At 60.4% G+C, this 22,365-nt stretch overlaps 10 protein-coding genes across 10 annotated transcripts; 7 read left to right on the forward strand and 3 right to left on the reverse strand.

Moving 5' to 3' along the window:
• The first annotated feature begins 732 nt into the window (after window positions 1–732).
• On the forward strand, window positions 733–1,665 carry SCHCODRAFT_01120486 (uncharacterized protein). The gene has a single exon (XM_003032403.2). The coding sequence runs from the start codon at window positions 779–781 to the stop codon at window positions 1,397–1,399; it is 621 nt and encodes a 206-aa protein (XP_003032449.1). The 5' UTR covers window positions 733–778; the 3' UTR covers window positions 1,400–1,665.
• Window positions 1,565–2,093, forward strand: SCHCODRAFT_01198424 (uncharacterized protein; the record flags this gene model as incomplete). The annotated part of the gene is made up of 2 exons (XM_050341219.1): window positions 1,565–1,805; window positions 1,861–2,093. The coding sequence occupies 2 exons, from the start codon at window positions 1,565–1,567 to the stop codon at window positions 2,091–2,093; spliced, it is 474 nt and encodes a 157-aa protein (XP_050200827.1).
• Window positions 2,094–3,945: 1,852 nt separating this feature from the next.
• SCHCODRAFT_02210276 (uncharacterized protein) lies at window positions 3,946–4,700 on the forward strand. The gene is made up of 3 exons (XM_050342078.1): window positions 3,946–4,099; window positions 4,156–4,558; window positions 4,673–4,700. Exons 1-2 carry the CDS (start codon window positions 4,010–4,012, stop codon window positions 4,378–4,380), a joined length of 315 nt encoding a protein of 104 aa, XP_050200828.1. The 5' UTR covers window positions 3,946–4,009; the 3' UTR covers window positions 4,381–4,558; window positions 4,673–4,700.
• On the forward strand, window positions 4,701–6,428 carry SCHCODRAFT_02210277 (uncharacterized protein). The gene is made up of 8 exons (XM_050342079.1): window positions 4,701–4,938; window positions 4,987–5,036; window positions 5,088–5,274; window positions 5,326–5,428; window positions 5,476–5,623; window positions 5,674–5,785; window positions 5,842–5,928; window positions 5,981–6,428. The coding sequence occupies exons 1-8, from the start codon at window positions 4,906–4,908 to the stop codon at window positions 6,287–6,289; spliced, it is 1,029 nt and encodes a 342-aa protein (XP_050200829.1). The 5' UTR covers window positions 4,701–4,905; the 3' UTR covers window positions 6,290–6,428.
• A 423-nt stretch (window positions 6,429–6,851) lies between these two features.
• SCHCODRAFT_02686115 (uncharacterized protein) lies at window positions 6,852–7,652 on the forward strand (the record flags this gene model as incomplete). The annotated part of the gene is made up of 1 exon (XM_003032404.3): window positions 6,852–7,652. One exon carries the CDS (start codon window positions 6,852–6,854, stop codon window positions 7,515–7,517), a length of 666 nt encoding a protein of 221 aa, XP_003032450.1. The 3' UTR covers window positions 7,518–7,652.
• Window positions 7,630–7,977, reverse strand: SCHCODRAFT_02617113 (uncharacterized protein). Its single transcript, XM_050344787.1, has 2 exons — window positions 7,760–7,977; window positions 7,630–7,687 (listed from the first exon to the last, which is right to left on the reverse strand). Exon 1 carries the CDS (start codon window positions 7,952–7,954, stop codon window positions 7,793–7,795), a length of 162 nt encoding a protein of 53 aa, XP_050200830.1. The 5' UTR covers window positions 7,955–7,977; the 3' UTR covers window positions 7,630–7,687; window positions 7,760–7,792.
• A 394-nt stretch (window positions 7,978–8,371) lies between these two features.
• On the forward strand, window positions 8,372–9,785 carry SCHCODRAFT_02676636 (uncharacterized protein; the record flags this gene model as incomplete). Its single annotated transcript, XM_050346713.1, has 3 exons — window positions 8,372–9,574; window positions 9,653–9,747; window positions 9,774–9,785. Exons 1-3 carry the CDS (start codon window positions 8,437–8,439, stop codon window positions 9,783–9,785), a joined length of 1,245 nt encoding a protein of 414 aa, XP_050200831.1. The 5' UTR covers window positions 8,372–8,436.
• Window positions 9,786–10,515: 730 nt separating this feature from the next.
• On the reverse strand, window positions 10,516–13,752 carry SCHCODRAFT_02497768 (uncharacterized protein; the record flags this gene model as incomplete). The annotated part of the gene is made up of 16 exons (XM_003032995.2): window positions 10,516–10,609; window positions 10,661–10,877; window positions 10,921–11,030; window positions 11,083–11,452; window positions 11,511–11,608; window positions 11,711–11,819; window positions 11,865–11,973; window positions 12,154–12,210; window positions 12,390–12,525; window positions 12,602–12,766; window positions 12,819–13,021; window positions 13,078–13,107; window positions 13,158–13,242; window positions 13,430–13,445; window positions 13,493–13,596; window positions 13,643–13,752. 16 exons carry the CDS (start codon window positions 13,750–13,752, stop codon window positions 10,516–10,518), a joined length of 2,013 nt encoding a protein of 670 aa, XP_003033041.1.
• Window positions 13,753–16,883: 3,131 nt separating this feature from the next.
• Window positions 16,884–18,156, forward strand: SCHCODRAFT_02534380 (uncharacterized protein). Its single transcript, XM_050343568.1, has one exon. The coding sequence runs from the start codon at window positions 16,986–16,988 to the stop codon at window positions 17,973–17,975; it is 990 nt and encodes a 329-aa protein (XP_050200832.1). The 5' UTR covers window positions 16,884–16,985; the 3' UTR covers window positions 17,976–18,156.
• Window positions 18,157–19,128: 972 nt separating this feature from the next.
• Window positions 19,129–22,365, reverse strand: SCHCODRAFT_02494553 (uncharacterized protein; the record flags this gene model as incomplete). Its single annotated transcript, XM_050343007.1, has 16 exons — window positions 19,129–19,222; window positions 19,274–19,490; window positions 19,534–19,643; window positions 19,696–20,065; window positions 20,124–20,221; window positions 20,324–20,432; window positions 20,478–20,586; window positions 20,767–20,823; window positions 21,003–21,138; window positions 21,215–21,379; window positions 21,432–21,634; window positions 21,691–21,720; window positions 21,771–21,855; window positions 22,043–22,058; window positions 22,106–22,209; window positions 22,256–22,365. The coding sequence occupies 16 exons, from the start codon at window positions 22,363–22,365 to the stop codon at window positions 19,129–19,131; spliced, it is 2,013 nt and encodes a 670-aa protein (XP_050200833.1).

Below are 22,365 nucleotides of genomic sequence, written 5' to 3' on the forward strand. Positions count from 1 at the left end.
CCACACTGGGAGAGCGCGAGGACGTCGTCTGGACGAGCGAGGGTGCCACGCTGGGACGAGCGAGGACGTCGTCTGGACGAGCGAGGGGACGGCGTCTGGGAGAGCGCGGGGGTACCACGCTCGGAGAGCGCGAGGACGAGCTGATTCTCGACGCGGGCGGGGAGGGTGGGGAGGGCACGCGGGCGGGGACGTCGCCGGGAGAGCGCGAGGAAGCACCTTCGAGCCGAGAAGAGGACGCCTCTTTGATGTCGAGAAGAGGACGCCTCTTTGATGTCGAGGAGAGGACGTCCTTTGACGCGGAGGCAGACGCTCCTCGACGCGGAGGCAGGACCTCCTAGACGCGGAGGCAGACCCTCCTCGCGGCGGACGCAGACCCTTATCGACGCGGACGCAGACGCACCACGACGCGAAGGCAGACCCTTATCGACGCGGGTGAGAGGGTGTGCCTAACGCAGCGGGAGGGTACGAGTCCACGCAGCGGGAGGGTGTGCCTAACGCAGCGGGAGGGACGAGTCAACATGTTGGGAGGGACGACTCAACGCAGTGGGAGGGACGACTCAACACAGTGGGAGGGACGACTCAACGCAGCGGGAGGGTGTGCCTAACGCAGTGGGAGGGTACGACTCAACGCAGCGGGAGGGTGTGCCTAACGCAGTGGGAGGGTACGACTCAACACAGTGCGAGGGACGCGTCAACGCAGTGAGAGTGTTTCTCCTCTCCCACCCTCGCACCCATCCCGCCCGCGCACCCCTCCCGCCCGCGCAAGGCGTCCGAGGGGATGAGACCGAGCCAGAGAAGCGCTCGACGACTGCTTTTGTATCGTACGGTCGTCGTGTCTGGCTGGCTTTTGGATCGTATGGTCGTCGTGTCTGGCTGGCTTATGTATTGTATACTCGTCGTGTCTGGCTGCAGCCTGCTGTCCGCGTCTGCCTGCGTCGCGTCTGGCTGCACCTTGCTCGTCGCGTCTGGCTGCACCTTGCTGTCCGCGTCAGGCTGCAGCCTGCTGTCCGCGTCTGCCTGCACCTTGCTCGTCGCGCCCCACGGCATCCCGCTCGTCGCGACGGCAGCCTGCTGTCCGTCGCGTCTGGCTGCACCTTGCTCGTCGCGCCCCAAGGCAGCCCACTTATCACGCCCGACCGCACAGCGTGTTCGGCGCACGACCACACCGCGTGTTCGGCGCCCAACCACACCGCGTTTTCGGCGCCAGCTTGCGGCCTATTTGCTGCGCCAGCCTGAGCTTGCGCCCTCTTCGCAGCGCCAGCTTGCGACCCATTCGCCGCGCCAGCTTGCGACCTCTTCGCTGCGCCAGCTCGCGACCTATTTGCTGCGCCCGCTGGGGGAGTCTAGATCTGACCGAAAGACGGTGGCGAGTCTGACCGAGAGACGGTGGGGAGTCTGACCGAGAGACGGTGGGGAGTCTGACCGAAAGACGGTGGGGAGTCTGACCGAGAGACGGTGGCGAGTCTGACCGAAAGACGGTGACGCCGATGCCCGAGAGACGGTGGCAAGTCTGACCGAAAGACGATGGCGCCGATGGCCGAAAGACGGCGACGCCGATGGCAAAATGGACGGGCGAGTGACTGTAGATTACGGGCGAGTGACTGTAGATTACGGGCGAGTGACTGTAGATCTTGTCAGGAACTTCGCGGAGGAAGTCCTCGAGAAGTGCGCGAGCGAATTACTCGAGAAGCACGCGAGCGGCTTACTCGGGGAGTACGCGAGCGGATTACTCAAGAAGTGCGCGAAGGAAGTCCTCGAGAAGTACGCGAAGAGTACTCGGGAGCTGCGCGAAGAGTACTCGAGGAGTACGCGAAGAGTACTCGAGAGCTGCGCGAAGGAAGTCCTCGATAAGTACGCGAGCGGAATACGAGAAGGACGCGAGCGGCTTACTCGAGAAGTGCGCGAAGCAAGTCCTCGAAAACTACGCGAGCGGGATCGTCGATCACAGGATTGGTGCGAAATTCGAGCGCCGACTTGCGAAGGCCGGTGCAGAGGGTCGATTGGATGAGCGCGCGGAGGGCCGATTGAACGAGCGCGCGGAGGGCCGATTGAACGAGCGCGCGGAGGGTCGATTGGGCGGGCGCGCGGAGTAGATGGTAGGTCGGAAGTAAGGATCGCACGGTGAGTGGGAAGACGACGCGGTGAGTGGGAAGACGGCACGGTGAGTGGGAAGACGGTGCGGTGAGTGGGAAGACGACGCGGTGAGTGGGAAGACCGCACGGTGAGTGGGAAGACGGCGCGGTGAGTGGGAAGACGACGCGGTGAGTGGGAAGGCGGCGCGGTGAGTGGGAAGGCGGCGCGGTGAGTGGGAAGGCGGCGCGGTGGGACTAAGGATGGATGAGGGGGAAACATGACAGAAGAGGTAGGGGAAAAAGCTATGCCCGACCTATAGTCGAGAAGAGAGAGAGGGCAGGGATGGAATGTGTGGAGGTGGGGATGGTATGTGTGAACGTGAAGATGGAATGTGTGAACGTGAAGATGAAATGTGTGAACGTGGGGATGGAATGTGTGGAGGTGGGAATGGCACGTGTGAGGGTGGGCAAGGGATGCGAAGGCGCGCAAGGGATGTAAAGTGGCGTACAGGGAAGCGCCGGAGGAGTGGGTCGGAAGGGCGGTCTGAACGCGAAGGAAGGGCGGTCTGAGCGCGAAGGAAGGGGATGTGAGGGTGAAATGCCCCACCACTAGAAGTCACGACCAGCAGGCCTCGCGGCATCTGATTGGATCGTACGTGGAATCATCGCTGCTGTCGATACTCAAGAGGTGAGTGGGCGACGCTGCCTCGCCACAGTAAGCACAGCCGCGGCGGAATCGGACGATAAACGAGCAGCCGCGCGGCCACGTACGAGCGCGTCCTTGCTCGGGTGACGTTGTGCAGCGCCTTGAAGGCTCAGCTGGAATGACGGGAGTACGCATTGGACCTGGGGCGAGGGTGCGCTCCAGCGGGTACGAGGTCCGCAACTGTCCGTGAGCGGGTTCGGTGACTGTCCTCGCAAATCCGGAGAAGACAGCTGAGAGCGGGTGCACATGAAGCTGGCGTCGGCGGAAGGTTTTGGGCGTGAGGGTTGACGAGCTGACAAGGAGATGGGCGAGGGAGCAAATTATGGGCGCGATGGAAAGGAGGCTCGGGCGGGTGAAGACGATGTTGGACGGGCAGTTTCCGCCCTGATTCCTGACGCTTTCGGCGCAGATGGTCAGGAAGAAATGTCAGCTTCTTCGCGTCCGCTGGCCGAGACGCATGAAGCAGGGCTGCGAGTCTTGGTGAATGGGAATCGATCCAACGCTCAAAGTCCCGCGCCTTCGGCGAGCTCGATCGCAGAGCGAACCACTTCAATGGAGTGCTTAATCGGATGTGGTAACAGTTGCATGTGTCGTAAGGAGGAAAGAGGTCGAACAGGCTTACGCAGCTTGCAAATTCTGAACGCTTGTTGACGACCCATGGCTCAAAGCAGATCCGGGTTACCTGACATGATCGCTAGACGAGTTACATATTCCTATCTTGTCGTTCACGATGATAATATCCTGAGGATCGACCAGCGACCGGGCAAGTATCCCCTGTGAATCTCTGTAAGTCACAGGAAGACTTACGCGAATGCTCATCAGCCATGATCGGGCGCCACCCCATTGGCAGGACTGCAGTCTCCAGCAGTAGGCATACGCGAGCTCGCGAGCGCCTGGAAATCCAGTAGACGAGTCCGAAGGCCGCGCGGGTTCTTGCTATTGCAGATACAGCGCAGCAGAAGTCCACAAGATGCCAACTCCATATTCGCTACATAAAGGGTAAGAAATTGGTTCAAGTCCGTGTAGAGAGCGACGGAGAGGGCAGGAAAAAAGCCAGAGGGAGGAGGAGTCGCGATGATGGCGGAGGGAAACAAGCATGGAAGCACGTTGGGGGATGTCACGCTGGTGACGCCGTCAATAATCGTCAACAAACAACGTTGTCCGCCACAGTCATGTTCCGCGCCCGTTCTGGCCGTCGCCACTTTGAGAAACCTTGTCTGTGCATGCACCAATGCGCTATTTGAATGATCTGCCTGCGCTGAACTTTTCACATACCGAAAGCAACATTTTCCTGCTCGCGGCCTTCGCCTCTTCGTCATGGGTAGGCTACGGCCTCTTTTCCCTCATTTTGTCTCTGTGTCGATTATCAACACGCAGTCCTTGCTGATGTTACTCGCAATACGGTTGCCTGCTATACCGCGTGCGCGTGCTGGTCGCTCCCTACGCGACTGCGACACAGTCTCCGGCCCTTTCAACATCGTACTTTCCAAGAACGCAAATACTCTCTGTCCCGCCGACGTCGTAACAGTAGGTGTTCAACCCGAATATGGCATCTTTATAGCACTGGTCGATCTGAAACTCACCCACTCACGGTTGCAGTGAAATGCCGCAGTCCACGAGTGATCTTCGTGGTGGGCACCCGCCATTGCTATCAATGGGCATAATATCACGGACTACGGCTCTACACACTCTTCTGAGACATCCGCGCCACCGCCTAGATGCTATCACAGATGAGCCTGCTTCTCTTCCGAGTCATGTCGCGCTTTCGGTGGAAATTTTGGTGAGTTAGGAATTCTCAAATTTTGGCAGTGGACTACTCCGTACTCCACTATCACAGACGGGAGGGCGGCGCCTGATACAGATTCCGATGATGGCTGACCGCTCTGCCACTCAGTCCAGATCCATTTCATCAATCCCCTCCCGCTCGTCCGTCGCTTCTACGTGACAAGAATCCCGCCGTTCTTGATGTCAGTGCAACTGGGGGCTGTTACAGTGGCATATTAAGCGCGTACTCGAGTACTCCGGCGTCAAGGTGCCTTACTCCCTCCCTTGTATCGACCAGTCCGCGTCAAAACATGGACCGTCGAGCATTAGGGCCGGTCGACGTTGTTGGAATGCAGTTCACCCATGTGGTCATATGCGTCGACGGTGTATTCTATGGTATGTCCGACGATTTAGAGTTGTATTCTTCCTATTGACAGGAATGAGTCTCCAGGAATGCAATTGGCACTGGCCACTGCCGCCGTATCGATCTTATTGTGAGGACCCGAACATCTTTCTCGTGTGAACACCAAAGATTGATCGTGCAGGCGCCGGCAACAACGATCGTATCGCCTCATTGCGGCCATCGTCGCACTCATCCTTTTCTCATCATTGAAAACGATCGGAACCATCCTATTCTACGCGGTGCAAATCAGGGCCAACTCGAGCTTGGCGATTAGTCCGATCAATCTTCGAGTTGTGGACATACTGCTTGTTGTGGCCGCTCGATGCAGTGTAAGTTGCAGCTTCTTCCGACTTATGTCTCGCGTTGAACCCATAACTCAGTACGTGACCGATATCTGTGTGGTTGTCTGGCGGGCTTGGGTGTTATACGCAGATAGCCGTCGTATCAAAGCTATCCTAGCGCTGTGTGTCGGCGCAGTTGTGGGTAAGTGAGCCTAACCATTCACACTACTCCTGATTGATCTTCGGGAGTCTGCACCATCGCTGACTTCGCGCGTATCACCTGCAAGCGAGTGCGAGGAGAGGAGATAGATCACCAAGCTGCATTCACGCTTATATGGGCTGTCCCTCTTCTACTCACCAACATCTTTACCACTGCGCTCATAGGCATGCGAACATGGTACGCAATGCTTTCTCTGCCATGAACGCGTTACTCACATATACCTTCAGGCGCTACCAGCGCGAGGCGCGCATCTTCCTCTCCCGAGGTTCACGAAGAACCGGTCCAGGGAAGGTACTCGTCGTGCTTCTAGAGACTGGCCTTATCTCTTGTTCACTTTGGGTGCGTCGTACGCCTGACACAGGCAGAGGGAGCCATGCAAGTAATAGCAAAATCAGATGGTATATATAATCCTGGCGGCCATAGACGACCCCGACACAAGCACTCCTGGCGATGTCATACTCCAGGCGTACCATTCTCTTTCTGTGAGCAACCCCCCGATCGCGCCCGTCCCCGGACCCTCACACGTACGTCCAGGGGATATACCCGACCGTCGTAATCCTTGTGGTGGCGATGCGGCGCCCTGAGACGGAAAGCTTCCTCGAGGTGGAAATTTCGCGCGGTTTGCGCTTCGAGGGACGCGTTGAGCTCGCGACGTCCTTCGCATGGGATCCTGCTACGACAGATAGTACGGCGCAAGATCATACGAAGACGCCCATTGCGCAAGCCCACGACGCGACCAGAGGATTGCTGGCGCACGAGACGGGGCTGCATCCTTCGAGCGGCGTCGCGGGCCCGTCTTCTTGCGGAGCTCACAGTGGGGGGTGGGTCCTGAGTGAATGTTGAACGTCTAGTCATCGAGTATGTACCTCCTAAACTCTGTACCGATAAAAAATATTGTGACAAATGCGTATCGGTAGCTGTTTGGCGCACGCAAGGACACTTTGCGCTTGGATAGACGTGAGCGTTACACGACGGCGCGTATGAGGGCTCACCATCACCTGAAGTCCCGTCTGGTTCTTATCTCCGGCGGAGGTGTCGACGATTTATCTAGATTCGCACGATATGACATCGCTTCGGCTTAAGCATAGGTTCGTCACAGCTCTGGTGAGACATCGTACTCCGAGAGCGGTAAGCAGAAAGTCAGGTCGTCGGGCCGCTTTGTCAGATCAGTACGATTTAGGAGAGCGCTCACCACCTCTCCTTCGACAACAACGAGGTAGACTATCTGGCGTGCCGTCGTCGTCAGCAGCCGGATAGGATTATGCGGGAGTCAGGAGACATACCCATAAAACACCGGTCGCGAGAAGGACCCGCTCTACGCTTGTCGGACCAGAAAGCCTTCCCAGCGAGCCTCTAATGTTGCGCTGGTATTCCCTGCGAGCTAATGGGTACGGCGCGAGCGGCCATGGCCCACTCACCAGACACGCCTCCCGATCAGCGCCGCGGAGAGGACATTGACGCAGATCATGGGCCCAAGCCACACCAGCGTGCGCAGCTCGTAGAACCAGATACGGTCTTGGAGAGGCATGTCGGACGGCCGCTGCCACGCCCAGCGAAGGCCGAACTCCAGCACCACACCCACTGCCGCCGTTCAGCACCATTAGATTGGATCCGGGGCTCTCCCTTACACGCAACCACGAGCATACTAGCGGACAGCGCGGCTTCTGCGCAGCGGCTACGCGGCCACAGCACTCACGCGCGCCAGACGACGACCGCCGCGTCCACCAGGTATTATGCAGATGACCTCAGTCGTCTGTCCCAAAGTCTCAATAGTCGCATACTCACGTTGCCCCGCGTCGCCATGAGGGCGAAGGGCTCCACGCCGTCCACGATCCCCGTCGCGTGCTGGCAGGAGGCGGGTGTCCGCGCTGAGCTCGTGCGATCCATCGCGAGGAAAGAGATCGCCAATGTGGAGCAGGTGCCAATGACTACGAGCGCCAGGACGGAGGGAGGAGACCAGGTTTGGAGACGCCTGGCAGTGCTTGGTCATTATCACGACCAGAATGTTGCGCCACGAGTCGTGAAGGCAAGCAGGGGGCAGGCATCGTCGATTCTAATCTGGCTCCCATAGCGCTCCAGGAATCCGTGATTCTTCAGCTATAGCCATCTGCGTGTACTTACAACCTTTTCGACGACGGACTATACAGCACGGCCGGACGAGATATTCTTTAGTATTGCGCTCCGACGTCCGTACGCACCCTCAAGCAATCCAGGTCGCCACAAGGATGGTCATTTGCACACCTGCAAGCAGAATTTTGCATGCGCACGATCAGAGATATGAAAAAGCGGCGAAAGGTGAGGTCGCAGACGCACCATAACACACGCATTCGACCGCAGTTTGCACGATCATTTCTGGAAGCCCAAAACCAGAGCAGGTCGAACGTAGTGGTCGGGCGGAGGACATGAAGGAAGCAAATGAGCGGAAACAATGAGACTGAGTGAGGCGGGCAAGGTGATACGGGCCTGCCTATGCAGGCCCCGACGTATATACGTCCACGGGGTACACATCTTGAGTGTAGCGCGCCTATCGCTGCGCCCGCTCGGGAGTCTTGTTAAATCACTGAGAGTTGCGCAGAGAACTGAGACGTCATATAAGTCAGTGCAACAATGCGGTGTGCAGAACACTCACGCGCATCGAGCACAGGGATCCGCTCCTCGACACCCGCGCCGGCATTTTGTTTCCTGGTATTTTGTTGTTTCCGGGTGTCGCTGTGAATTGTTGTACTCGCGCATACTAGTAATTATGGACCTGTCATAATTTGAAAGGAAACCAGGCACGAGGTGGAATGCGCAGAAGCAGCGAAGGAGCGAGTGGCACTGGGCCACTGGCAGACGGAGAGAGGTATACGAGCACGTGACTAACGCGCCTCACGGGCTGTCACGCTTGGTCACACTTGCCATCAACCTCAACGTTGTCCGCCGCCACCGTCATCGACGCCGAAACGAGGGCCGCCGTTGCTCACGACGACACGCAAGAGATACGACGAGAGATGTCTCGCCTACCGCGCCTGCAATCCTCCCCGACGGCCGTGCCGCCAACGATCACGACGCGCAAACGCGCCGCGGCCGAAATGCAACAAGAACAGGTAGCGCCTGCCAGCCGCAAGCGCAAAGCCGTCGACGACGATGAAGACGAGGACGAGGCGCGCGACCAACCGCGCAAGCTGCCAGCGATTGGCATAGGGCGCGCGAAACCGCTGCAGCCATCGCGGTCGACGACGAACACACTCGCTCGACCCACCACTCGTTCAGTATCCGGCGGCAGCCTCGCTCAATCCAACAATGCGCGCCCCAAGCTCACTGTACCTCGCGGGCCCGCACCCTCCCGATCAACGAACCTCGGCCGCTCGACCCGCGGCACGAGCGCCCCGCCCGCGGGCGCCTCCTCCGTCAAGCCACCGTCCCGCCCGGGCTTCAACGTCTCCACCAACCGCAAGCCACCCTCTGCTTCCTCCACCACCACCCAACCCCCCTCCACCCACCGCCTCTCCGTCCTCCACTCGCGCCTCGAAACCCTCGAGGCGCACGCGCTCGCCGCCGACATGGACGCCGAGCGCGCCAAGGCCGCCGCGATCCAGTCCACGCTCGTCGCCCAGCGCGAGGAGCACCTGGCGGGCCGGCGCGCGCTCGCCGCCGCGCAGGACGAGCTCGCGGACGGGAAGCGAGCGTGGGCGCGCGAGCGGGAGGAGCTCGAGGCGGACGGCCGCCGGCGCGACCGCGAGCTGAGGGAGCTCGGCGAGGACCTGCGGATCGCGCGCGCGGATTTGGACCGCGCGCGGGGCGAGGCGACGGAGCTGAGGGCGGCGGTGAGCGCGGGGAGCACCGCGCAGCTCACGCTCCAGGCGCAGAAGGCGGCGCTCGAGGCGCGGTGCGAGGCGCTGGCGTCACAGCTTGAGGCGGTGACGACGGGCAAGGAGAACGTCGCGAAGGAGAACGAGGACCTGCGCGCGGAGGTCGCGCGCTTGAAGGCGCAGGCGGTCAAGCACGAGGAGATCCGCCGACGGATGCACAACGAGATCCAAGAGCTGAAGGGGAACATTCGCGGCCGCGGCTGGGCGAGAACGAGGGGGCCGGGTCCGCTTCGATGGCGTCCGACATCCCTGCGACGGATTTGGGCGGAGCCCGTCGGTGCGCGCGGGAGGGGGTGGGGGGTGGGGGGAGTAGAAGGTGGGAGGGGGGGAGGGGGGCATGCCCTTCGAGAGACAGCTCGCGAGGGGCTGCGCCTAGGTGCGGGGGGCGACGCGCGGGGGTGCAGGGGAGGGGAAGGGGGAGGGGGGGACATAGCAGGTAGCACGTCGTACGTAAGTAGCACGCTGTACATATGTAGTTACTTCAATGAAAATGACTTTCTTGAAACAACGAACGCGCGATGCCGGAGTCAGTGAGGGGAAGAGGGGGGGACGACGGAACATGCGAGGAGGGGCTCACTAGAAGGAAGGGACTTGACGAGGGAGCCCCTCGCACTCTCAGGAATCGGATTCTACCATCATTTCCTACGACGACCATACGTGATTTCGAGATATGAGAGAAGGGAGGCGGAAAGTGAAGGCATCCGAAGGGCAGTCGGGTGCACGAACAAAGTCACGAGCATGTCCATTGTCGAGCGTGAACTTCGTCGCGAGGATGAGCGCGAGCGGACGAGATGGCTTAATCGAGGCTAGATTCCCTTTAGATGGTGGAGGGGAGCGAGGGGAAGGGAGGGGTTCGAAGGTAGGGACCCGACGAGCTGAACCCCGAGTCGAGTTTGTGGCTTACCGAGTTGGACTTATGACACGACCTGGATTCACGCCACGTAGCATACTCATCTCTATGTCGCGCGAGCACGCGGGAGGGGGGGAGATATGAAGCAAAGACATCTTTAATTTGGTATCTACTGACACCTCGTCTACTCGAGCATCGAACCTGTAGCTACACGAAGAAGGGGAGTGCTTACCCACACCACGCACCCGGAAAAGCGACCCCACCCTCTAGCGGGTGCACCCGAGAACGAAGGGGAAGGGATCCCTCCCACACCCCGAGTCTTCCCCTCGTCTTATGCTTCCCCCTCAATTCTCGCAGCGAAGGTGCGCTCAGCGCCTTCGGGCCACCCTCTCGCCCGATCCGAGTTCCCCACCTTCGTGGATAGCGAAGGGGGGAGGTGGGGAGGGAATATCATCAGGAGATCTGTAACAGTGTTAGTTAATCGGAGCTGCAAGGGAGCTCGAGAAATCCTACCTCTGCGATGACTCGATGCTCCCACCCCCTATCGCACCTTCGTAGCGTTGAGGGGTGGGGATATGCGTGGGGTGGGAAGGGTAGCTCACCCTCGTCGCACTCGCTCGACGAGGGCGCGAGGCATGCCTCCGGACGAAAAGAACCCAACAAAAAATGTCAGCGCGCTTCAACTCGTCGTATGAGGCGGGAGGGAGCGGTGGTGCACGACGAGGGGGTGCTACTCACGGGAAAAAAAGGGACGCCTCGTCGGGACCACTTACCGATACTCCTCCCCTCCCCTCCCCCCTTCAAGTCCTTTTCTGACGTGAACGAGGGGTACACGCCATCGACCCCGGCGCGGCGAGACAAAGGGGGAGGAGGGGTGGGTAGGCTGAAATGAATTCATCAGTATTGGAGTGCGAGGGGGCTTGTACGAGGCGTACCTTGCGAGATTGGGGAGAGGGGGAAGGGAGGACCCCTTCCCTCTTCGCATCAACTCGCCGAGGGGGTGAATGCACGCCTCTGGCGGCCGAGAATCAGTGATAAACCTGAGAAAGGGGTCAGCATAACGATGAGGCGGGAGGTGGGGGGTGGCGCAGGACGAGGGGGGCGACACAGGACGAAGGGGGGCTTTCATTCCGGGAAAGGGGACACCCCCCGCATTGACAGCCTTCAACTCTTCCTTTTGTGAATAGAACTCACCGACGCTCCTCCCCTCGTCTTCGAGCCTTCCTCGACGCAGAAAGGGGGTGCGCAACCCCTTCGCAACCTCCCCGTGACCCTCACGGGCGACGCCAAGACGAGGGGGAGGGGCTAAAGTCAATCTATCAGCATTGAACTGCGAAGGGGGAGGGGACCAAGCGCACCTCACGGAGGGGGTGGGGTGAGAGGACCCCCTCCTTCATCGCACCAACTCGCCGAGGGGGCGCACACAGGCCTCCGGCGGTTAGGGGGGTCGAGAAAAATCGTCTACAAACAAAATCAGTACGCCTTCGTGACAGGGAAGGGGTCGAGACAAGGGGGAGGGGTGTGTGGGGGAGTGATAGGGGAAGGCTTCTGATGTATACTCACCTGAACGCGATGGGGGATAGCTCCCCCTGCCCCGGTTCGACAAGGGGGAAGGAAGGGGATGGGCCCCCACCCCCTTTCGCATCACTCTCATACGCGAGCACGCGCGTGCCTTCGGCGATGGTGAGCGAATGTATTTACGAGGCATCTGACTCACCAGTCACACAGGGACCCACACCCCGCACCGCTGCTCGACGACCGTCGGGGGTAAGGGCGACAAGGGGTGGCGTGGGGAGAGGGTGCCCCACCCTCTTCGCATACCTCGTCTAGGGGGTGCGCGCGTGCCTCCGGCGGTTCGGGATCAGCGAAAAAATCGTCTCAAAAGGCGTCAGCACGCATTTTCAGGTAGGGGAGGGGGGAGTGGTGAACGGGGAAGGCTGATACGGAAGGGGTAGCGCACCCCCTTTGCACGACTCGCGCATGCCCCCCGACTGCCGCACGCGTACATCACCCCCTTCGAGATCGCCCGAGAAAGGCGACGGACCCCCACCCTCGATGATAAACTGCGGGGTCGAGGTCAGTGCGAACACGTTTTTCGACAAAGGGAGGACGTAACATAGAAGTCGTGCGGACGTCTCCGGTAGCAGGGGGGCTCTGAGTGAATGTCGGCGGGGTTTTTGCTCGGCAGGTGCGTTGGTCAGCGGACAGCGGCGCAGCGCAGCCGTGTCAACCGAAACCCCACGTAATAGGGAGGGGCGGTTCGGCGGCCGCATTGAAGGGTGAGGGCGAGACACGAGGCGCGGCGAGCGGGTAGGTATGGGTGAGTGGGGTTGGGTGAGGACAACGTCGAGGGTGGGCTGTGGAATGGCGCCGCAGGGCTTCGGTTAGCGTTATTTCGGCATAGAACGTCGCGCTCTCGACGGCGAGATCGGGGAGACAAAGGCGTCGACGTACGCGCAGACGATGCTCGCAGTAAATCTGCTTTTGAGCAGGTCGAAGACGGCGACGAGGGCTTGCACGTCGTCGCCGAGCAAGCAGCGTGAGGCAGGTGAGGTCATCATCACCGAGGGCGGGGAGGAAATCGTTGGGGCCGAACGAGGACGACGAGGAGCGCCGTCACTGCGAAACGTGTCAGTCAATATGCACCCCGAAGACGCGGCGAGCGACGCACTCGAGGCCAGCCCAACGATCGTGTACAGCGTAGCACGCACGAGAGTGCGTTTGGTGTCGATTGATGGTGCGCGTGCGTGCCAATGACTTGCTGTGGTGGTGGTGGTGGGAGAAGGAAGGAATCTGTGAAGGGATCAGCAACTCGTACGTGGAAGGGTGAGTGCGGGGACTCGCTCGTAGCAATGGTATTCCTGTGAAGGCAATCTGAGTAGAGTAGGACATCAGTACAAATGAGGTTAGTGAACAAGGGATGGACTTACAAAGTCAAAGGAGAGGACGAGACCAAACAACTGGAGACTGATTAGTGACAGCGGGAAGAGCGAGGGTTAGAAAAGCGCACCGACTGCGAATCAATCATGGGAAGTAAGTTAGAAGAGAGGAGGAAGATATTGGAGGGAAGGAGGGAGGGAGGGAAGGTTAGGTTGCTGAATCAAATGGTCAGACCAGTCACCTTATATACACCGCGTCCCGGATAGACGCCGCGCCCGGGCCCCGCCAAAACTTCCAGCCCATGTTCCGCCATCACTCCGCGAAGACCTCGGTGGGGCGCGCCCGAGTTCTGCCCAGGCAGAAGCGGAAGATTGGGGGAATAAGCGTGTTTCGCGCGCGTACCATCTTCCGCCTTTCCCTGCGCGAATGTCAGCGAGAACGCGGTGGAAAGTGAATCGTACGTACTTGTTCGGGCACGGGATGCCGTCGCCGGAGCGTCGGAAGGTAGGGTGGAAGGTTGGGCGGTCGTTCTTGCGCGGTGGGCCGTTGAGGGTGTGAGCTGCTCTGTGCTGTTCTCATCGAGCTCAGCGTCAAAAGCAAAGCCCCAGAGCGTACCTAGCGAGTACACGAGGCGGTAAGTGACGCGTAACAGTGTCTCGCGGTCGGGGGCGGCGCAGAAAAGTCAGGAAAATGTCGAACATGGCGCGATCACACTTGATCTCCATTTGGCAGGCTTTGAGCTGCGCCAAATCCAGCGCGTCGAAGCCGTGCCTCCAACCCCCTCAGCTTCCGAGAGCACCAGCGCGACCACGAGACACGTGTTTGCGATACTGTAGACATGTTGCGGGGGGCAGATTGGGCAGGGGTGGGCGGTGAATGCATGTCCCCCCGCCAAGGCGAGAGTGTCCGACCGAGCTCGAGCGCAACGTGGCGTTCGTCAACGCGGATTAGTATTCCGCAGGTCTGGATCAGTATGTAAGCATCTGGACGCTCAGTAGGTGACTATCGTCATACCGGTATGCGGGGGGAGGGGGGGTTGGGGACGGCATCTGTGCATGGTGTATGTCGAGTTTTCCGAGGCACCTCAGTGCGCTGGGACCGTAGATAGGTTATTAGTGGTGAAAGGGTGGTGCACTAATGTCGGTAGGAGCGAAAGTGCAGGGGGTGACGCGGCATAGGATGTCGCGCGCGGGGGGAAGGGGCGGTATAGGGCATTGGTGTTGGAGGGGAATGCGCTCAAAGGCTCAGTGCCCTATCTCAATGTGTCTAAAGTGAAGGGGGAGGGGTGAGCGATGTCGACGTCGCGTCCATCGTGCATGCATCCCACCGCCGACGTGTCCATTACCCTCATTACGCGTCCTAGCCGCACCAGGCGCGCCCCCTTCGTTCCAGAGGCGTCGTTCGCGCAAGATATGCGTCGATCACCACGACGACGCGCTTGCCGTCGTCGAATGCGCAGGGGACTCTGGCGATGGATGGGTATCGAGACGGACGCGGGGGACAAGAGCGGTCGGCAATTGCCGAGAACCGGCGGGGCGGGGCGAAGCGCCGAGTGCTTGTTGATCCCGACCGTCACCTTCGGCGGCGTCGTTCCTCGAGGTGCCTCTCCCCTTGTTCTCTCGTGCCGCGGGCGCGTTCCCCTCTCTCACATCTACCCATTCCTGCCATTCCCGCTCATATTTCCTTCCATGAAGCCAAAGTGTTGATTTCTTGCATTCCGTCCTGCGAGCTTGACCCAGCGGTCGACATGTTCGAGCGCCGCTATTATTCCCAAAACGTCTCAGGGTCGTCGGCGAGGCTCTCCGCGTGCAATGGCGACTTGTCGACCTGTCGCATGTCCGTCCTCCGCAGATCCCCGCCCCATGTTGCCTGTCCCGTACCGTGCCTCGCGTCTTCTCTCATTCCACCCCTCCCACGCAGATGCTTTCGTTGTCTGTGGGTCACTCGATTCATTCCCGTCTTCTCTCGCAACATATCTATTTACCGCCTAGGCGATGAGGCAATGTATCGCCGTCCGCCGAGCAGGCTAATACGATACGTGCTATGGTTTTAGAAGTACTCGTAATATACCCTGTCTCGCTCACCGTGCGTGATTCATGTTCGGGCGCTTGCGGAATCTGCTAGCGCGGCGATGTCAGTGAGCAGCGGGGCTCTCCGACTCGCTCAGTGACCAACTGTGTCCTCCTCGAAGGCTGTTCATTCCCTCCTTTCTAGCCACTCCTCCGCCCACGCTCCGATTTGTCTGGCCTTCCGAATCAATCGACCCGTTCGAGCTCATTACGCAACCTCCGCACCATGCCTCACCGCCGCACACCACATCACACGTTTCCACCATCGCGCCATCCCACAACTTGCTTCCCGCTCCCACCATCTCGCTTCCTGCTCCCACCATCCGGCTCGCTGTTGCGCTTTCCCTCCCGCTCGCTGTTGCGCTTTCCCTCTCGTTCCGCCACCCTTCCACTCGCCATGCATGATGACACTTCTCGCTGTTGCTCAGGTCTCCTTCATATCAACTTCTCCTTAGCCTTATTCCCTTCAATTCCTCTTTCTGTCGCAAGCTGTGCCGATGACTTGCTCAAAGGCCGTACTCGCACCCGAAGACTGCCACCCGTGCTCCCCATCCCGAGTGTGTGAGTTGATGGCATATCTGCTAGGTGTGTGTACTGTGCTTCGAGAGCGAGTCTAGCACTCACCCGGTGTCTGCAGGCTGTGGAGCAATGTAGCTCCGTGTCCTGAGCCCCTCTATCCCCTCATTTGTGTGCCAATCCCTTCCAAGAAAATCGAGGTCTCCCCACGAGTAGTCTATACACATCTTCTTGCATAGCTTCTACCTCTATACACACTTGGAAGCAATGAATTCTTGCTGAGCTTGTCGACAAAGCTTGCAACACTGCCATCTCATACCCTTGAGCCTCCGAATGTTTGTGCTGATTGCAAGACCAAGCCTGAAACCCGCAGTGAAGCAACATTGTGACATCCTAGTTCTTGTTTGACGTAACTTGGCAAGCAAAGTCTGTAACTCGGTCAAGGAAGTCCGCAGCCGCAGACAACTACGTATTCGATGCTTGCACGCCTGACGAGTTGTCTGGCTTGACCGAGTTCTGGGAGGGCAGCCAAGACCTGTCCAAAAGAGGGAAGAGAGGGAGAAAAAACCGTAGGACAGAGGAGAGAGGTGCTGAAGATGGGATTGAAAGGCATGTTGTTGAACCGAGTGCGTGCTGCCACCCCCCGCTTGAAGCAAGTCGAGAGCGCGAGCGGTTCGAACGCGAGCGCGGCCGGAGATAATAGTAACGGTCACAGTGGATCGGGAATGGGATCGGCGGGATGGGGAGGATATAGAGGGCGAGGGAGGGCAGATACGAGGACGAGGACAGCATAGAGTACCTTGTATTTTCTCCCTCTATCGAGCCCGCTTTGTCCGAGGGCGCAAATCGCAGCGGTTCGCGAGTTGTATGTTGCATTTTTTGGACTTGCGTTCACACCAAAAACTCGCTCGAAAAGGAAGTTCAACCGTGACCAAGCCAAGCCAGACCCTGCCCGAGCCCTGCCCGCGAGGCAAGGGTCGTCGCGCGCAGCCAGCGTACAAAGGCAAGCAGCTGGCAGAAGACAGCGCGGATCCCCCACCCGCATGACGTCGACGTCGCCCGCCCGCGCACGTGCACCGACCCCGCCCAACCGACGTGAGCAGCCTCATCCCTAGGCGGGGAGACGCGATCGAGCAGCCGTTGACAGGTGCGGGCAATAAGGACGGGATCCCAGCAGTCGAGAAGGCCTGCTGCGGCGTCTGCGTCGACGGCAGCAAGAGGCCACCACGCGCCTAACGCGACGCGTCCATGTGACACAACATCACGCGTCACCCTGTCATCAACGTTGCTCGCCACCGCCATCATCGACGCCGAAGCCTGCAAGGCCACCGCCGGTGCTCACGTCGACGACTTACGCACCCAAGACAACGAAGATGTCGCGTCTTCCTCGGCTTCAGTCGCCTCCAACGGCCGTGCCGCCAACGATCACGACGCGCAAACGTGCCGCAGAACAAGAACAACTGGCACCCATCAGTCGCAAGCGCAAGGCCGTCGACGACGATGAAGACGAGGACGAGGCGCGAGACCAGCCGCGCAAGCTGCCTGCGATCGGCATAGGGCGCGCGAAACCGCTGCAACCATCGCGGTCGACGACGAACACACTCGCTCGACCCACCACTCGTTCAGTATCCGGCGGCAGCCTCGCTCAATCCAACAATGCGCGCCCCAAGCTCACTGTACCTCGCGGGCCCGCACCCTCCCGATCAACGAACCTCGGCCGCTCGACCCGCGGCACGAGCGCCCCGCCCGCGGGCGCCTCCTCCGTCAAGCCACCGTCCCGCCCGGGCTTCAACGTCTCCACCAACCGCAAGCCACCCTCTGCTTCCTCCACCACCACCCAACCCCCCTCCACCCACCGCCTCTCTGTCCTCCACTCGCGCCTCGAAATCCTCGAGGCGCACGCGCTCGCCGCCGACATGGACGCCGAGCGCGCCAAGGCCGCCGCGATCCAGTCCACGCTCGTCGCCCAGCGCGAGGAGCACCTGGCGGGCCGGCGCGCGCTCGCCGCCGCGCAGGACGAGCTCGCGGACGGGCGGCGCGCGTGGGCGCGCGAGCGGGAGGAGCTCGAGGCGGACGGGCGCCGGCGCGATCGCGAGCTGAGGGAGCTCGGCGAGGACCTGCGGATCGCGCGCGCGGACCTGGAGCGCGCGCGCGGCGAGGCGACGGAGCTGAGGGCGGCGGTGAGCGCGGGGAGCACCGCGCAGCTCACGCTCCAGGCGCAGAAGGCCGCGCTCGAGGCGCGGTGCGAGGCGCTGGCGGCGCAGCTCGAGGCGGTCACCACGGGCAAGGAGAACGTCGCGAAGGAAAAACGAGGACCTGCGCGCGGAGGTCGCGCGTCTGAAGGCGGAGGCGGTCAAGCATGAGGAGATCCGCCGGCGGATGCACAACGAGATTCAGGAGCTGAAGGGGAACATCCGCGGCCGCCGCTGGGCGAGAACGAGGGGGGCGGGTCCGCTTCGATGGCGTCCGACATCCCTGCGACGAATTTGGGTGGAGTCCGTTGGTGCGCGCGGGAGGGGGTGGGGGGAGGAGGGGGGAGAAGGGGGGGAGGGGGGAGAAGGGGGGGAGGGGGGAGAAGGAGGGGAGGGGGGAGAAGGAGGTGGGAAGGGGGGAGGGGGGCATGCCCTTCGAGAGACAGCTCGCGAGGGGCTGCGCCTACGTGCGGGTGGCGACGCGCGGGGGTGTAGGGGAGGGGGAGGGGAACGGGGAGGGGGAGACAGGGTAGGTAGCGCGTCGTACGTAAGTAGCACGCTGTACATATGTAGTTACTTCAATGAAAATGACTTTCTTGAAACCACGAACGCGCGATGCCGGAGTCAGTGAGGGGGATGGGAGGGGCTGACCTCGAGAAGGGGGAGGGGATGAACACGCGAGGAGGAAGGAAGGGACTTGACGAGGGGGATCCTCGCACTCTCAGGAATCGGAATCTATCATCATTTCCTACGACGACCATACGTGATTTCGAGATATGAGAGAAGGGAGGCGGAAAGTGAAGGCATCCGAAGGGCAGTCGGGTGCACGAACAAAGTCACGAGCATGTCCATTGTCGAGCGTGAACTTCGTCGCGAGGATGAGCGCGAGCGGACGAGATGGCTTAATCGAGGCTAGATTCCCTTTAGATGGTGGAGGGGAGCGAGGGGAAGGGAGGGGTTCGAAGGTAGGGACCCGACGAGCTGAACCCCGAGTCGAGTTTGTGGCTTACCGAGTTGGACTTATGACACGACCTGGATTCACGCCACGTAGCATACTCATCTCTATGTCGCGCGAGCACGCGGGAGGGGGGGAGATATGAAGCAAAGACATCTTTAATTTGGTATCTACTGACACCTCGTCTACTCGAGCATCGAACCTGTAGCTACACGAAGAAGGGGAGTGCTTACCCACACCACGCACCCGGAAAAGCGACCCCACCCTCTAGCGGGTGCACCCGAGAACGAAGGGGAAGGGATCCCTCCCACACCCCGAGTCTTCCCCTCGTCTTATGCTTCCCCCTCAATTCTCGCAGCGAAGGTGCGCTCAGCGCCTTCGGGCCACCCTCTCGCCCGATCCGAGTTCCCCACCTTCGTGGATAGCGAAGGGGGGAGGTGGGGAGGGAATATCATCAGGAGATCTGTAACAGTGTTAGTTAATCGGAGCTGCAAGGGAGCTCGAGAAATCCTACCTCTGCGATGACTCGATGCTCCCACCCCCTATCGCACCTTCGTAGCGTTGAGGGGTGGGGATATGCGTGGGGTGGGAAGGGTAGCTCACCCTCGTCGCACTCGCTCGACGAGGGCGCGAGGCATGCCTCCGGACGAAAAGAACCCAACAAAAAATGTCAGCGCGCTTCAACTCGTCGTATGAGGCGGGAGGGAGCGGTGGTGCACGACGAGGGGGTGCTACTCACGGGAAAAAAAGGGACGCCTCGTCGGGACCACTTACCGATACTCCTCCCCTCCCCTCCCCCCTTCAAGTCCTTTTCTGACGTGAACGAGGGGTACACGCCATCGACCCCGGCGCGGCGAGACAAAGGGGGAGGAGGGGTGGGTAGGCTGAAATGAATTCATCAGTATTGGAGTGCGAGGGGGCTTGTACGAGGCGTACCTTGCGAGATTGGGGAGAGGGGGAAGGGAGGACCCCTTCCCTCTTCGCATCAACTCGCCGAGGGGGTGAATGCACGCCTCTGGCGGCCGAGAATCAGTGATAAACCTGAGAAAGGGGTCAGCATAACGATGAGGCGGGAGGTGGGGGGTGGCGCAGGACGAGGGGGGCGACACAGGACGAAGGGGGGCTTTCATTCCGGGAAAGGGGACACCCCCCGCATTGACAGCCTTCAACTCTTCCTTTTGTGAATAGAACTCACCGACGCTCCTCCCCTCGTCTTCGAGCCTTCCTCGACGCAGAAAGGGGGTGCGCAACCCCTTCGCAACCTCCCCGTGACCCTCACGGGCGACGCCAAGACGAGGGGGAGGGGCTAAAGTCAATCTATCAGCATTGAACTGCGAAGGGGGAGGGGACCAAGCGCACCTCACGGAGGGGGTGGGGTGAGAGGACCCCCTCCTTCATCGCACCAACTCGCCGAGGGGGCGCACACAGGCCTCCGGCGGTTAGGGGGGTCGAGAAAAATCGTCTACAAACAAAATCAGTACGCCTTCGTGACAGGGAAGGGGTCGAGACAAGGGGGAGGGGTGTGTGGGGGAGTGATAGGGGAAGGCTTCTGATGTATACTCACCTGAACGCGATGGGGGATAGCTCCCCCTGCCCCGGTTCGACAAGGGGGAAGGAAGGGGATGGGCCCCCACCCCCTTTCGCATCACTCTCATACGCGAGCACGCGCGTGCCTTCGGCGATGGTGAGCGAATGTATTTACGAGGCATCTGACTCACCAGTCACACAGGGACCCACACCCCGCACCGCTGCTCGACGACCGTCGGGGGTAAGGGCGACAAGGGGTGGCGTGGGGAGAGGGTGCCCCACCCTCTTCGCATACCTCGTCTAGGGGGTGCGCGCGTGCCTCCGGCGGTTCGGGATCAGCGAAAAAATCGTCTCAAAAGGCGTCAGCACGCATTTTCAGGTAGGGGAGGGGGGAGTGGTGAACGGGGAAGGCTGATACGGAAGGGGTAGCGCACCCCCTTTGCACGACTCGCGCATGCCCCCCGACTGCCGCACGCGTACATCACCCCCTTCGAGATCGCCCGAGAAAGGCGACGGACCCCCACCCTCGATGATAAACTGCGGGGTCGAGGTCAGTGCGAACACGTTTTTCGACAAAGGGAGGACGTAACATAGAAGTCGTGCGGACGTCTCCGGTAGCAGGGGGGCTCTGAGTGAATGTCGGCGGGGTTTTTGCTCGGCAGGTGCGTTGGTCAGCGGACAGCGGCGCAGCGCAGCCGTGTCAACCGAAACCCCACGTAATAGGGAGGGGCGGTTCGGCGGCCGCATTGAAGGGTGAGGGCGAGACACGAGGCGCGGCGAGCGGGTAGGTATGGGTGAGTGGGGTTGGGTGAGGACAACGTCGAGGGTGGGCTGTGGAATGGCGCCGCAGGGCTTCGGTTAGCGTTATTTCGGCATAGAACGTCGCGCTCTCGACGGCGAGATCGGGGAGACAAAGGCGTCGACGTACGCGCAGACGATGCTCGCAGTAAATCTGCTTTTGAGCAGGTCGAAGACGGCGACGAGGGCTTGCACGTCGTCGCCGAGCAAGCAGCGTGAGGCAGGTGAGGTCATCATCACCGAGGGCGGGGAGGAAATCGTTGGGGCCGAACGAGGACGACGAGGAGCGCCGTCACTGCGAAACGTGTCAGTCAATATGCACCCCGAAGACGCGGCGAGCGACGCACTCGAGGCCAGCCCAACGATCGTGTACAGCGTAGCACGCACGAGAGTGCGTTTGGTGTCGATTGATGGTGCGCGTGCGTGCCAATGACTTGCTGTGGTGGTGGTGGTGGGAGAAGGAAGGAATCTGTGAAGGGATCAGCAACTCGTACGTGGAAGGGTGAGTGCGGGGACTCGCTCGTAGCAATGGTATTCCTGTGAAGGCAATCTGAGTAGAGTAGGACATCAGTACAAATGAGGTTAGTGAACAAGGGATGGACTTACAAAGTCAAAGGAGAGGACGAGACCAAACAACTGGAGACTGATTAGTGACAGCGGGAAGAGCGAGGGTTAGAAAAGCGCACCGACTGCGAATCAATCATGGGAAGTAAGTTAGAAGAGAGGAGGAAGATATTGGAGGGAAGGAGGGAGGGAGGGAAGGTTAGGTTGCTGAATCAAATGGTCAGACCAGTCACCTTATATACACCGCGTCCCGGATAGACGCCGCGCCCGGGCCCCGCCAAAACTTCCAGCCCATGTTCCGCCATCACTCCGCGAAGACCTCGGTGGGGCGCGCCCGAGTTCTGCCCAGGCAGAAGCGGAAGATTGGGGGAATAAGCGTGTTTCGCGCGCGTACCATCTTCCGCCTTTCCCTGCGCGAATGTCAGCGAGAACGCGGTGGAAAGTGAATCGTACGTACTTGTTCGGGCACGGGATGCCGTCGCCGGAGCGTCGGAAGGTAGGGTGGAAGGTTGGGCGGTCGTTCTTGCGCGGTGGGCCGTTGAGGGTGTGAGCTGCTCTGTGCTGTTCTCATCGAGCTCAGCGTCAAAAGCAAAGCCCCAGAGCGTACCTAGCGAGTACACGAGGCGGTAAGTGACGCGTAACAGTGTCTCGCGGTCGGGGGCGGCGCAGAAAAGTCAGGAAAATGTCGAACATGGCGCGATCACACTTGATCTCCAT

The sequence above is a fragment of the Schizophyllum commune genome (assembly GCF_000143185.2).
Source record: "Schizophyllum commune H4-8 unplaced genomic scaffold SCHCOscaffold_4, whole genome shotgun sequence".
Classification (NCBI taxonomy): domain Eukaryota; kingdom Fungi; phylum Basidiomycota; class Agaricomycetes; order Agaricales; family Schizophyllaceae; genus Schizophyllum; species Schizophyllum commune.

Bases quoted from the DNA above. Each gene is read 5' to 3' on its own strand.
- SCHCODRAFT_01120486 (XM_003032403.2), top strand. From the start codon at position 779: ATGAGACCGAGCCAGAGAAGCGCTCGACGACTGCTTTTGTATCGTACG.
- SCHCODRAFT_02210276 (XM_050342078.1), top strand. From the start codon at position 4,010: ATGCGCTATTTGAATGATCTGCCTGCGCTGAACTTTTCACATACCGAA. The intron at 4,100-4,155 runs GTAGGCTACGGC...ATCAACACGCAG, and splicing joins CCTTCGCCTCTTCGTCATGG to TCCTTGCTGATGTTACTCGC.
- SCHCODRAFT_02534380 (XM_050343568.1), top strand. From the start codon at position 16,986: ATGTCGCGTCTTCCTCGGCTTCAGTCGCCTCCAACGGCCGTGCCGCCA.
- SCHCODRAFT_02617113 (XM_050344787.1), bottom strand. From the start codon at position 7,954: ATGTGTACCCCGTGGACGTATATACGTCGGGGCCTGCATAGGCAGGCC.
- SCHCODRAFT_02210277 (XM_050342079.1), top strand. From the start codon at position 4,906: ATGTGGTCATATGCGTCGACGGTGTATTCTATG. The intron at 5,037-5,087 runs GTGAGGACCCGA...TTGATCGTGCAG, and splicing joins GCCGCCGTATCGATCTTATT to GCGCCGGCAACAACGATCGT. The intron at 5,275-5,325 runs GTAAGTTGCAGC...CCCATAACTCAG, and splicing joins TTGTGGCCGCTCGATGCAGT to TACGTGACCGATATCTGTGT.